General features: G+C 33.6%; 1 protein-coding gene across 1 annotated transcript in view; it reads left to right on the top strand.

Moving 5' to 3' along the window:
- The window catches only part of KNDC1 (kinase non-catalytic C-lobe domain containing 1), a 63439-nt gene that overhangs the window by 31417 nt on the left and 16993 nt on the right, over positions 1-15029 (top strand). Inside the window, 9 exon segments of the mRNA XM_010714578.2 lie at positions 6242-6356; positions 9378-9449; positions 9554-9615; positions 11789-11947; positions 12304-12381; positions 13060-13153; positions 13315-13471; positions 13564-14384; positions 14496-14640. Coding sequence (XP_010712880.1) covers positions 6242-6356; positions 9378-9449; positions 9554-9615; positions 11789-11947; positions 12304-12381; positions 13060-13153; positions 13315-13471; positions 13564-14384; positions 14496-14640 — 1703 coding nt within the window.

Raw genomic sequence — 15029 nt, 5'->3', positions numbered from 1 at the left:
AACTGAATTTGTTCTGCCTTTTTTTTCTTTCCTGTGTCTTATTCCTTCAATAATTTGTACTTCCTTCTCACTGCAGGAAGATAGTAAATATGAATAAGAAACACATGGCAAGGTTTTGCTCTTTGAGGGAGAGTTACTCATTACGTGCATGTTGACTCCTTTAGTTTTAAATCCCACAAGATTTTCTTCAGACTCTACCAAATTATTCATTTGTTAAAGACCTATCCCACCCCTTTTTTTTTTTCCGTCTTGCTCTGAGCTATGCAGGTCCACGTAATCAGAAGGGAGTGCAAAAGAACAATCAGATCTATAATCACTCCAAACTTTTCTGCTTTTGCTATGTCATTTGTTCCTATGGCCATACATGAGCCTGCTTTATTTTGCAGAAGTTGTTGTATATTTAACAAGGAGCAAGCAATTCCAGTCAGTCTTTTTTTTTTTTTTTTTGTCCAAGGAATAAAGATACTATTCTTCAGTTGCTTTCCTTCAGCTTCTTAACTAGAGAGGTATGATGAATAAGCTGCCATCTCTTAATAAAATAAATTGACTGCATTGACAAGACTTCTTTAGAGGGGAACAAATCTGTTGAAATAAGACACATATTCTGTCCTTAGTGGATTATCAGTACAGTAGCTTAAGTTTGTTTGGGTACATGAAGATACTTTCAAGAAAATAATCTTCCTCTGAATTATGCTTTCCCAAACTTCTTCCAGAATCTAAAACCTGAAGCAAATGCCCCGTTTTCTTTTCCTGCAGCAGTGATTGGGTTTAGCACACAGCAGATGAAATATGTTTTCAGATAAGTCTGCCCTTCTTCTGAAATCCTCTTTTTCTTCAAATATTTCATCATCAATGAATATTCTTTCCGTCTGAGCAGAACTTCGTTCTTCAAGATAAGTAGGCTTTTAGTAGAAGTGACGGTATCTTGCTCCCACTAAACTTGCAGGACAATCACTGTGAATTAGCAAAGGTAATCCAGCTACCCAAATAAGCACTGTATTAGTGCACATATTCTGAAATTAAGACAACAGAGTGGCTGTTGTTTTCTGTAAGCTAACAGGTTTTATAGACTCATACGTTTTTTCTTTCTTTTTCCTTTGGTCATAAACTCCACCAAACATTCATATTCTATCATTCTTCAGAACGTCTTAAATTTGTATGTTGGACTTAAGTAATCAGAGAGTTTTATCTTGAGCTGCTGGAGGAACAAAAAGTGCTTTTTTTTATCAGCATATGTGAGCAATACCTGGGGTTCTTGCAAATAAAAGGAACCTGAAGTAGCTGTCTGTACCCTGAAAAGCTCAGTGTCTAGCATAGTAATCTGTTTAGTTTTTTTAAGGTCATACTGGAGGAGGGTCGTTCATTTTCAGTAGCTACTGAAGTCTAAGGAGAATTCTATGTTGTCTTATGTAAGGCTTTGGGTTATTTTGCTTTATTTGTTCTAAATGTTTTCTGCTTCCTTTTTGTGTATGTGTCTCTTCTATGACAGATTTTTTTCCTCAGGCTTCTGAAGTGCTTGCCTCTGTCTTTCTTCCTGACAATTGCAAAAATAAAATCATGCTGTGCTATCTGTTATATGAAGGAGTTGCACCTGATTTCTCCCTACACTTTCAAGTTCCCTTTCATTTCTTATTGCCAGAATTTTACTGAATACGGGGAAAAAAAAACCTCAACTCCAAGGGTTTGTTCATTTGCTACAAATACACAAAAAGCATGAAGCTCCAGCAGTTTAATTTTATCTTCTGGGATAAATGGATAAAGCTTCAGAAGATTTACAGTGCTGCTCTTTCACTAGTTTTCTATAACAGATAAGCATACTTACAGCTTTTAGGAGAGTACCTCTAGAATGTCTTTAAATATTTCTTGTTCTTTAGAGAGTGTGCAATATTGGTTTCATCTGGCTGAAGATCAACCTCATCTACTCTGGAGAACAGACAGTTTTTTTTCTTACCTGTCACTAACACTTCTCCAGTGGACAATATTTTTCTAATATCCCAAAACTGCTTTTTAATGTTGTGTGCTTTAATGCTAGTAGGCATTACTAAAAAATGCTTGCTTTTGTCTGGCTTCTGCAATGTATCTTGTGAGGGTTTTCTCAGAGGTTTTTATAGTCTTGCATGCCATAAATAAATATTTTTCACTTCAAGTTTGAGTGGGGATCTCTTATTTCTCTAACCAATTTCATTCCAATCAGGTGTATATCATCTCTAACACATTTAAATGTTTCTATGTGATTTAAGTGCTGTGGCCTTCATGTGGGCAGGATTAACAGGAATTTGGCATATATGTTTGTTTTCTGTTTGTCATTCATATCCAGTCAAGCATGAGAGAAAGTGAAAGGTAGAGAATGACATTTGAACACTGGAGAAATACCACTTGAAGTAAAGAAAAAAATGTCTATTCCCAGATAGTACTTATTAAGTAAATTATAATGAAATCTTACTTCATTTGGCTGTTAAAAATATGCAAGCATTATGTTTATAGAATATAGTATATTGGCATCATTTTTGCGGTTTGGACAGTTCTGGTAACAACAATTAATGAAATAATAGATTTACTAAGTGATCTTTACAGCACCAGTGAAAAGCATCATTTTCTTAACAAGTGGCATTTAAAATACAGTCTTTTTGGCATACAGTAAAATGTTATTAATATGTAGGTATAGGCAGTAATCATTCATAGTTTTTACATACTGGCAAAGAATTTTGTGCTGTGGAAAAACACTTTTTTGCTCTAAAAATGGGGAAGGAATTCTTCATATGAAGAGGTGCATTTTAAAACATGAAGAAAAATTTCAAAAGAGGCACTGAATTGTCATGTTTGCTCTCTGGTGCAACATTAATGGCAATGACCTAGAATAAAAGTTGTAATCAGTATTGAAATATTGACTTAACTGACTTGAGGTCTTACAGATATTGAAGGATTGTTTTGATGTTTTGCTAAAATACCTGAGTAGGTGGTTAAGAAATAAAACATGCTATAAGCTGTTTGACCACGAATTTTGACGAAGTTTTCCAGCATTCCAGAATTTTTCTTGGTTAGTTGAGGTTTTTTTGTTGTTGTTGTTGTTGTTGTTGTTGTTTTTAAGTTGTAGGAAAGAATGATAGCTACAATCAGCAACTTTAAAAACAAATAAAAAACCCTGAGACATATGTCTCTGTAAGGAAGGTTTCCACTTAAATGTTTACCAAAACGTAAGCATATTCAGCAGAACATGAATGTGAATTGAGTAAAATACCTGCCTTGATGCTTAAATAACCTAGGTTTAGATTAATATTATTTTTTATTAGAAAAATATTTTTTACCCGTTCTTGTATTCTTCATCACAAATGTAAACGTGTGATGAAGTGTGTATTATCGTGTACATTGTCTATATTGGATAACCTCCACAAAATGTTAAGGCAAGTCCCCAGCAGGTCTGTGGAGCTCTTGAGATGAAGTCCTCCAAATTCCTCTCTTTCCAGCTGGGGTCGGTGAGCATTTGGAATAACGAGGGACATTAGAAATATGACTTTTTCAGGTATCTTTTTCCAGGAATAAATTGATGTGGTCAGGGATGTGAGGGGGACATGAATTACAGTAATGCAGTCAGTTATTACAATCTTTATGTAAGTACAGGAGATAAACTACTTTAGGATGTTTGTCAGAGATGAACAATGAGGATATACATCTCAGTAGCATTCACCAATCTGTAACCAGACTGCATCTTTTTTTGTGTGTGTGTATCAGGTTAATTTGACTGTCTTGTGAATGGTACTGATTTTCACGTCTGCTAAGATTTGCTTTTCCTGCATCATTTTTTCTTCTGAAACAGAATTTCAGTTTTTGGCACCTTTTCATCCCATTTTGTTATTTATCACTGACACTTTCCTCTTTCTTATCATAAACTTCTGCTGCTGGTCTTAGAGTTTATTACTACTTTCTTGCTGTGCTTAAAGATCTTTCTGTCATTTCTTTCTTCCTCTGGAGAGCTTTGATATCACAAAGCTGATGAGAAATGCTTTTCAGTTTTCTGCTGTACAGCTAACTTCAATCTCTAGTTTAGTGAGAGATTCTTCTTCCCCTTGCTAGCTATTCATCACCTCCTCCTGAAGTGAGAGGTGATTTGTATACAGAATGCAGGAAGCCAATCTCTCTGCTGCAGCTTTTAGTGCCTCTAAAGCCATAAACTTCAAGAGGAGGGATTCTCTTAGAGGGAAATATGACAGTGGTGTATACTTACTACAGAAATATTCCCACATTCTGAAGTGTTCTATTCAATCTGTGGTATTTCTCTTTATTTCCCTTTACTTGTGTCAACTCTCCAGGATGAATTTGAAGCTTTAGCTCCATTTTTTAATTGTAAAATGTCTGCAAGCAAATGCATTTCTGAGGCACTTGAGAACCAGTATGTTATGGAGGGAGAGCTAAGCACTGCTCGGGGATTGTAATTAGTCAACGATGTGAAGATCTGTTTCAAATATTCTTTAGATTAACTCATTCTTTTACTTTCTGACCTCTTCCTCCCTGGTGCATAATTGATGTCTTTTTACTACAGTTATTTCTAGATATAATGAAGCATAAAACTTAACTGGATTACCCGGCTTCAAATCTGTTTGTTCTGGAGTTACTAATTCTTTATAACATGCCACAATGGGGCCACAAATAGGATAATAAAAGCGCCACATTCATTTTTTGTGTATTAAAGGTAGGCAGAAAACAGAATACTTTTAGTAAAAAAAAAAAGTAGAGTTTGATGGCACATCTTAAGAAATATTAGTAACTTATCTGGCTCGCCTTTAAGGAATATTTAAACAGTATGAAACCAAGGTATTGAGTTTATTGCGAACTATCTTCTGGGTAGTACTGAATTATCAACAAAGTTTCAGCTACAGAAATAAATGTGGTTCTTTTTCTCTTCTTCATAGATTGCAGGGAAGTTATTTGTTTGTTGATTGATTAAAGGTGGTGCAGTAGTTTATTCATTACCTGTTTTACGATAAGCCTGAATACTGCTTCATGAAGGGAGTTTTGTATCCAGGGCCATGAAAAATAAGTCATAGTGAGTGACAGTGTAGAAACTGATGTGTCAAAAATAATGTTGTACTGTAGTTGTGCACGAGACAGATATTGTGAACATTGATTGAAATATAAAGTTGTTCATAAGCAGTAGCAAAATGGTTCTGAGATTTTAGTTTTTATTTCTAATTCGTGTGTTCCAGTTATGTATTTATTTTTCCAGAGTTAATCTTGAATTGATGTCAGTAGTTTTTTTTTCTCTTACGTGGCCTAAAGTTGATATTTAGACATAGATAACTGTTTTAGAGACTGCACATGCAACAGAAAATATGCCATGTTGTTTTAAAATAGTGTGTGGTCTGCTCTAATCCAGAGGTTTCTGCCTATGGTGAGTTGTTTTTTAATGTTCCTTTAATAGATAAATAGAGATCGTTATGTTCAGTTGTTGCAAAATAAGGTTGATAATCTCTTCTATTAGCACAGCTTGGTCTGAAAGATATCTGTGTAGAATTGTTGTGTCAAGTTCTTCTATTAAAAAAAATATACAAAAAGAAGAAAATCAGAGAGTGTAAAATATGGATTCTCTGAGGAGCGGTATCTTTGTCACATTAAAGTATTTTTCAGATATCAAGAGCTAAATTGATAAAGAGGAAAAAAAGTAGTCATTGCAAATTGAACATCCAGTGATTATAAGCCAATTAATGTGCTTTTACTTTAAGTAAACCTGTTGTTAATTCTGTCAATATTGTTAACATCTTTCACAGAGGAGCAAGACATATTGATGGAATATTTAAGGTAAGGCTTGTAATGTAGCTGTTAGGGTAAATCAGGATTTGAATGTAGGTAGGTTTTGGTGGTGGTAGTCATTCAGATTTTTGTGTTTAAGTCTAGGTAATCTCCCTGTAATTGTGTCATCTTTGACATTCTAAAAGAATCCTTACTTAGCGTGATAAGAAAGAGCTTCCAAACTGCCCACTCTTCCTGAAACACTTATGTTGCTGAAATCCCACTTGAATTTAACTTTTGATATGCAATTAAGAAGCTTCTGATTCATTACATAGCTGTTAACTGTGTGATGATATTCAGTAAGAATTATGATTAGTTTTCTCCTGTTGCATGCAGTAAATTTTCTTAATGCTTTTTAGATGTATGCATTGTATATTAGGATTTTCTTTTGCATTACATCAGAAAACATTTTTGTTTTGCAACAATTTTTGATAACTCTGCATCCTCTTTATTTCAGTGGATTTCTCTAAAACTCCTGTTGTCCTGGTATGGTAAACCTCTGAAAGACCATGAACTCTGGGCTTTATGTCATGAGTGTTTAAGGACTTTACACACTTGCACAGATTATCCAGGTAGGATCTTAATTATTTTAAACTTCGTGCTTAGTTGTTTATTTTCTCTGTAATGATGTTCTGTTGACGTGTAATATCTCATGACTATTTTGTTTATTGAAAAAATAACAGCTAATACTTCCAAATTCACTCTTTTAAACTGTGACTTTGAATTCTTACTCCATTTAGACTTCTCTTACATGTATATAACATTGTACAATGTCTTCTTTTTTTCTGTGTTTTGATAGTTTTTATAGGGGAAGAGCTCTTTATGACTTCAAGCAATTAAACAGGTTTTGTGTTTAGAAATGTTGGGTATGGAGAAACTGTACCGTGCCTTTTGAGAAAACTGCTTGGGACTTGTTGTTATGAAGGTTATGGATGAAGAATTTCTTTTACATGTTAAACTTTCCCTGATTTGGTGTGACCCATATTCCTGTGACACAAGATTGTCCAGGATCTCATGATGACATTACTGTACTCCATGCTTCTATTTACAGAGTCAACTTCTGAGAGAGAAATGTGGAACTGTCCTTTGGCAGAATTGCAGTATGTTGTATGTGACATGGAAGAAGATCATCCTAGTTTCCACTGACATTCTGAATATTGCTTTAGCCTATCCTGTTAATAAATCTCCAACAGTTCTTATAAAAAGAACAGATTCCCATCACTACACCCTGCCTTCCCTTTTCCTTTATTTAAAAAGCTTGCTTTTGTCTGCTCGGAAAGGGATGAGTTTGAAGTCTGTAACTGAATATGAAGAAATGGATAGTAAGTTACATAAAACTTAGTGTGTCTTTTTGGTTTTCAGTTTCAGCTATTTTATCTTTTGTTATATTAAAATGTTACACTGGAAAATGTCCATAAAAAGAGATTTCTGAACACTTTAAGCAGTGTTACCCTTAAAAATAGGTATTTGATATACTTCACAGCAGAAAGATTATTTCAGTCTCATAAGATGTTCCTAATGTTTGTGAAAGCTTCAAATAACTGCACAGAACATCTTAGAGTTTAGTTTAATATGTGTAGACAGCCTCTGTTACAATGCTTACATGCACTGAGAATGCATAAATCTTTACAATAGTGAAAACTAAATTAAGATCTGAACCTTATGTAGCCAGTAAAAGTGAACATAATGATGAAAACTTGTAAATGGAAGGTATCTTACTTAAAATTCCATGTTTGATGAATGGAACTACCTTGATTTTGAATACTGTGTTCAGATTTAGAATACTTTTGCCAGATAAATTTCTGCCTATTCTGAGGGTAATTAATCTGATATTTTATAAACTGTGTGTTCAAAAATCCTAGTCTTAACACTGGTAGAACCAGATTGGTAACTCATAAGTCATAGTAAACAGTGGGATAAGCTGGATTTATTATTATTTAGAATTATTATTACTTAAACAGTCTTTTCCTCTAAATCCATAAGCTATTTTTTTGTTACCTTAAACAGGAATTACCTCGGTAAGAAAACATATTCTAAAGCTAGTCTGTTCATGTATTTTTTAACTCAGTCTTGCTACAAAAGGAGTTCGCAGTCTCTACTGAGACTTTGTGTATTGCCTCTCCTCTTATAAGAGGATATTGCTTACATGATGCTTACAGGCACTTTAGAAGACCCAGGTGAGAATTCTTGTATTGTACTGATCTGAGGTCTGGTTTGTATGAGCTGTGTTACAGATTCAGAGCCAGAGGCTCAACTTCTACTGTTGAGAAGTAATGACAGTGAGCAAAAATAATTCTCAAGGGTGCTGCAGAAATACCTGTTAAAGAATCCCGTTCAGAAAAGCTTTGCATTTCGGGTCTAGTTTGTAGATAGTAGTACACAAGCTTTTATTTACAATAAGCATAATGAATTTTAATGCCTTTAAGTGTGCTTTGTACAGATAACTACAAAAGCAAATGGATGGATTTTCTTCTTAGACATCTTCAATTTATTATTTAATAACAAATCAATATATATAAATACATTATTTTTAGAACTCTTTCATGTATTATTTAATAATAAATTAATAATTTGACCTCTTATTTAATATAATCTAAGAATACACTGTTCTAGTTCTCTGAGACAAGACTCTTATCTAGGAAAATAAGAGTTTGATGGTAGCCTACAAAAGCAGGAGTACATCGCTATCCAAATGGATTATTATATTGCAGAATGTTAAATTATGGTGTGCTTTGAAGATATGAAATGGATAGACTCAATCCAGCATGAGTTTTTAATCATTTCATTTCTGTTATATGTTCTCACGTCTTTAAAGAGAGAAAAATAAGTTCCCAAGTGCCCCAGATGATTTAAGGCAGTTTTTAGAAGCCAGTTATTTCTTACCTAACCGTGGAGAGTTTCAGGGCTTTATCGTGCAAATAACAGTCCACATCACATTTCTTTTCTGGGACTGTGTGTGTGATTATGGCTATTTGTACAAGAGAGGATACCTTATCCTATTCCACCTAGAGGAGTTCTGCACCTGGTCGCATATGTCTCAGCTGTCTCCACATGATGACTATTTTCATGTTCAAGCCTGCACTGGTGGTGATATTGCCATTTACTATCAAAGGCAAAATCTTGGTTGAGCATTTTTACGTTTAATCCCAACTTTGTTGCTTTAAGATTTTTGTTGTTGTTGTTGTTTTTCTTTTATGTTGGGGTTGGAGGAAGAAGGAAGAGAGGAGAGTTTAAAGACTTAGGATAAGAAGTTCTGGTACCTTGTGAGAAGAGTATAGTACATCTAGCTGTTGTTTTCCTTTCTTTTTTTTTTTTTTTAATTCCAGTATTCTAAACCTTTTCACCTACTGTAGTGTGATTTTGTTTTGCTTTCTTGTCTTTTCTGCTGGAATTGCTTTAGGTGATTATGCATTTTCTATCAATTGAATATTGATTTCTGTTTGAGCGTTAGTATAAAAATTTTATTTGTCACTACTTAGGGTAATTGGTGACGTTGCAAATTATTTTTAAATTATTTTATTTGTTTGATTGGTGTTAAATAGTTACATGAACAGACACTTATCATGCCTTCTACAATGTGACTTGTTTTGCAGTGATCTTATGTTTGGACACCGTACTGCTTGACTGCCATGGAAGAGTCCTCTTTACTGCTCCAAAAGCTGAAGGTAAACCAATATATGGAGCGCTCCGCTTTTTTGTCATTTGAGGGGAAGAGGAGAATTAAGCAAATATCTTACCTTTTGTTTCTGGTTTCTTTTTTTTCATTTAGAATCTTGTGATATAATTTATTTAGCTCCTGAAATTGAAGAGGAGGATGTAGATACTGAGAAGGTAATGTGGTAGGTTATGTAGGTATTCGGTTTATCAAAGCATAGCCGTATCCCTCTGCCCTTTAAAGAAGAAAGCAAAACTCTTCTGAGATTGTGATAATAAATCTCTCAATGTTTCTAACATTTCTATGGTTTGTTTTGTATTGGTTTTCCATAAACTTAGTTGCCTCTAAAAAAAATCATTTTGCCTTCCAAAACAGTAACTGCCAAATTATGTTCTTCATTAGTTTTCCATCAGGCTCACTTATTTTCAGTTTGTCAATAGGAAGACAGATACTCAAGTCATGGTTTTATGTTCTGAAGGTCACGCTAAGATCAATTTTTTAGACTGTCTAAGAAAAATCCCAAATGAATCTCCTTTGTAATATTGGAAAATACTGCTGTCAGCATATTTTTATTTTGGGAACGTGATTATTAATGACAATGTCTCTTACCAATACATTTTTTCTAGTGCTTTTTTCTTTGGATATAAACCCTAAGTTGTTCTCAGGCAAAAATGATAAAAAATGTTAATAAATAGCAGGTGAATGTTTGTCTTCTTTGCAATTGCAACTGAATGAAATGGATTTTAAGAGTGGAGGGAAAAAAATTACCGTATCATTCTGTTGTGTGAAAAGAAAGAAGTTTAACTAATATGTACCTTCTGCCCTATGAGTTCTTTAAAATTAGAAATAATAGTCATGATTCAGGGGAAAAAAAACCAACCTGCATTAAAAATCTAGTAAAGCTAGATTTTGACTTTCTGTAAAATAATCTGAAACTAGGAATATTTATCTTCTCCTTTAAAGTTTCTCTTTCTACTTAAAGTGCTTTGATCCAACATCCATTTTTAATAGCTTCAAAAGCTTAAACTAACGCTAAGATATAATATAGCAGTTTCACCAGTAGAAATTAATAATTCTGAGGTCTTTATACCTTATTCTCTATTCTTCAGAAAATATAAAGTTTTTTCTTGTTTTTCTACATTATGTATAGAATGAGCTGGAATCCTATTTTGACTTTTCCTTATATCTGTATAACTTGGTTGTTATGAAAAATTTAGTTAGAATTATGTTATGGAAATCAAGACTGCAGTGCCAGCCATAGTAACTGTCCTACATTAGTGAAAGGAATGTTTTTGAAGTGTGCGCTAAATTAGATATTATGATCATAATTAAAATTATGATCACATTAGCCTCTTGGAATTCTAGACCTAAGGGGAAGGAGATCATTTGATTTTGACAGAGCTACTTTCTCCTATTTCAAGCACCTTATACCCACCAACTTTTGTTCAAAAGCTTGGATGATTCAAAAGTTAGTTTCTTTATACTGAATTTCCTTGTTACGTTGTATTCAGTGTCATTTATTTGGCTCTAAAGAGTGCTAGGAAATATTGTTTGGACCACATTATTTAGTACTGTGCTCGGGTTTCCGTGCCTTGAGCCTTTTTAATACCTTTCATAAGCAATGTGAAGAAGTACAGTGCTTTAACTTTGTGAAAATTACGTTTGTAGGGTATGCTAACATATGTAAATTAAGCATTAAACACTCTTATTCTGGCTCTGTCTGAAAATTGTAATTTTTCAAATAAAATAAGAAGGCTCTTGAAGATCAAGCACTTTACAAGGTCCCCCATCATTGCAACTTCAGTTGGTCTAGCTGCAGGTAGCACAATAATTCCTAAAATAAATACACAATACCTAGTTCTTCTGATAGGTGTAATCTTCTCTGTAAAATATGACTTGTACTGGCAAGCTTGTAATTACTTCATTTCTTTCTGAATTATCATGACCTTTTTAAAGTAAATTGCTGCTGGCCAGACTTTATTGTAGAACACTAAGGCTTGCGGCAATAGGTTTTTATATGAGAAAGGAGTTCTTCAGAATGATTCTAAAAGCTTTTTTTTTTCTGAATAATTTTCCTAGATAAAGAATAAGACAAATTATGTCTGTTGCTCCAACAGTAGAAAATTAGCTACTATTATTGACACTGCATGCATAACAGCAAGTTTTTGAAATCAGCTTCTTCAGAAGCCAGGTGTCATCTGTATTTTGAAAGTACTGGTAGTTATTTTGTGGGGAATGAGGGAAAATTTTGGACAATTTTCCAAATTTAATATTGAGAAAGGGTTTTTTGATTTGGTTTGGTTTTTTTGATTGCTTACATCTTACGTCTCTCCTGTGTTATGCCACTAGGTCTGCATTTACGGTGTTGCTGCAGTTCTTTGGATGGCAGCAAAATACAGCATTTCACCTAATCACAAACTGGCCTTGCCAAGAAAATTAAAAAACCTTCTTCTGGATATGGCCAAAAAAAATCCTGAGGAAAGACCTTCTGTAGCTGATGCAATTAAGGTTACTGGATTTAAGCAATTTTATTTGAAATTCACTTGTGTCTAAAGTCCCATCTTAGTGAATTGAATATCAAAATATTAATTTATTTTTTCTAATAACATCATAATAACATTAATCTAATTAAATTATAGCCAGTCACTCTCGGATTTGTTTTTTGAAGTGACCTCCCTAGGGACATGGAGGGGTGTGTTTTTAATTTATATTGAAATTATTAATAGGTACTCAGAATAAGTTCATAAGACATTCTAAACTTGGATTACATTTAAATGACTTTTTACCTTGACTTTATCCTTGTCCAAGAATATCTCACTTTCTTAAAAACTTATATACTCTGAAGACTGTGATTTTTTTTTCAGACGTGCAGTCATTATTTACTTGAACGAGGAGTAAACAGCAAAAATATTTTGGCATTGTTGAATAAATCTGTTTTTAAGGTATGAATTCTACCTTTTTTAATTGTCTACATTTTTTCAATTAATTCTTTAAAGTGTGTTCTGATTGTCTTTTTCTCCACTTCAAGTATAGTTAGATTTGTGTTTTTTCTTTTCTTTAATTCTCAGGTATTCTGTAAATATTGCTTTTGTGAGAGCATTAACAGTAAAGTATTTAGATATTACTAAGAATTTCATATTCTTGCAGAAATGTAAAGTAGATATGGAAATGACATTCTAATTTTTGTAGTCTTAATTTTTTTGTCTGCTCTTAACTATCTATATTTGCAGCTATGTTTAAGTTCACTGGATGTTACATAAGGGAGTCTGAAAGTAAGTCTTCAAATGATGTGCTTGTAGTTGGGAAGCTCTGCTTGACTAGGAATTAAGGCAAGGATACAGGTGCTTTTTAATATAAAATTCTGAAGTTAATTTTAAAAAAAGCAATTTTGTCACTACGTTAATGTGTAGTTATTGTGCTCTGGTTATGTTTCAAGTCTGTATGTACTGTATACAGTGTTCTGTTAGTTCTGGAAATTGACTTCGTGCAAAGTATTTGGTACAGTAGTTTATCAAGATGTACAAACAGCTCTGCCATTCTGTAGAGTTTTGTGCACAGTTCTCCACACTGGCATGCTAATAATTTCAGTTTGGGCTTCATTTTTTATTGTTAATTGTTAGGCTGTTGCGGAAGACGTAATCTCTTCTCCAGATAATGTAGCTTTTGAAATTGAAAATGAAAGACTTGAAGTGAACCCTTCAGAGTCAAGTCTAGGTAAGCAGATTTTGATATATTTCATTGTCTAGATCAGTTCTCTGTATGAGATTTTCTCCGTCAGTTGAATGGGTCTATTTCTATCTAAGTTGATTATTATTTACATTGCATTTATATTTTACATACTGTTCTTCTTTTATCTAATTGTGTTTTTATTTTAGGATTTATGCCTATTACCAGTGAAAGTAAACTTATCGCAGTTAAAGGACCGGTACCATGCCAGATTTCTCTAAACTGTGAGAAAACTGCATTACCTGTTGCATTCACCTCTCCTGCAACTCACTTTAAGCCTATCATTCTGCAGCAAAATATAACAAAGTTAGTATATCCTAAAGCAAAATAAGTTAAAGTTATAACTTCACTGTTACATCACTGGCATAGTCCTGTCAAAATTCTTTGTTCCTTTTCAGGGAAGTTCACACACCAGCTACTGAAAAACTCAAGGAAAAGTCGAGAAAAGAAAAACACATTGATCGCAGCAAATCAGGATATGTAGAAGGCTTTAAAGGCTGTGGTATCAAGGACACAAATGTAGTTGAAACTACATCTGAAATACCTGAGTGTCATTTACAAGTTCCAGGCCACCCATTCCAGATTTCTTTAGAAAAAGAAAAGTCAGGCGATGTATTTACTTCTGATTCCTCACGTATTCTACAAGAAAGAAAAATTTTATCTGAAGTTCCTTCAAGCTCCTTAACTTCTCTTATGTCTCCTAATCCTCTTCATATAAATAACATCATTCTCAAACAGAATTCAGAGAAAAGAGTTTTAACATTTGTACCAGTACACTTAGCTGTATCAGAGCAAATACCAAATAAGCCTCTTCATTCAAGGGTTGCTTCTGATTGCTCTCATAGTTTGCCAGTGTTACTTTCAAGTACTATTGCAAGTTACAAACTCAGCATGCAAACAGAAAACGACTCCTCTCTACTCAAAGTGCAAAACTGTAAGACTATTAATACACAGAATGCATTTGAAAAAACTGACCAAGTTGTTCAGACCAACTGCCAAGATCTTGAGGGTGCTACCAACACACGCAATATGTTCTCTGAACAAGGATTCACACCTTGTACCTCAGTGGACGGAGAGGCTTCTTGTGTCTTTGATGAAAAAGTCTTGTCCCAGCAGAGCAGAACAAATGACACTTCGTTACAGGAAGTGATTCATCTTATACAAGAGGAGTTTGCCTTTGATGGCTATCTAGAGAATGGAGTTGAAGTTTTTGATATGGGTATGTTTATTTTCTTCTGTACATCACTGATATGTAAGAATGTTATTAGTAATGTATTTTTCTATTTTTGTTCATTTGTGGAGTTTTACTTTTTTGTTGTTTTTAAACAAGGTAACTTCATTTTAGCATTAAAGGAAATTAAGTTCGGTACGTTCTCTGACAAAATTTGTGAGAAGTTCTGTGACCTATACTGGGATGAAAAATTACTGGAGAATCTTTATCAAGTAGTAAATGGAGAAAGAGTTTCACCTTTATGGTACGTGTTTTTCAACTTTTTCCCTCTTATAATTCCTTTTAATATTTTTCTCCCTACTTCCTAGAGATAGAAAAGAATATGCTGCTCCTCTTTAAGTGTTTTTACTTGTTTTCTGACATCTGATTATTTCCCTGTCTTCGTCTCCTTCTCCAAAGCAAATAGTACTTAATAATTTAGCAAAGATATTTCCTATTAAGCTTGTCTGTAACTCCATTCTAAGATAGCTGAATAATGGAGATCAAATATTGAACCTGGTTGAATATGGAATTGTGTTAGAAATAGGCTGTTTAATCAGAAGTGAAATAAATTATTCCTACTGTTCAGCTTAATTATTGTATTTGAGTTCAGTTTTTTATGCATTAGTTCAAACTCTCATTAAGTTAAGAATG

This window comes from Meleagris gallopavo, chromosome 8 (assembly GCF_000146605.3).
Source record: "Meleagris gallopavo isolate NT-WF06-2002-E0010 breed Aviagen turkey brand Nicholas breeding stock chromosome 8, Turkey_5.1, whole genome shotgun sequence".
Lineage (NCBI taxonomy): Eukaryota > Metazoa > Chordata > Aves > Galliformes > Phasianidae > Meleagris > Meleagris gallopavo.
This window is presented reverse-complemented; position numbering and strand designations above follow the sequence as displayed.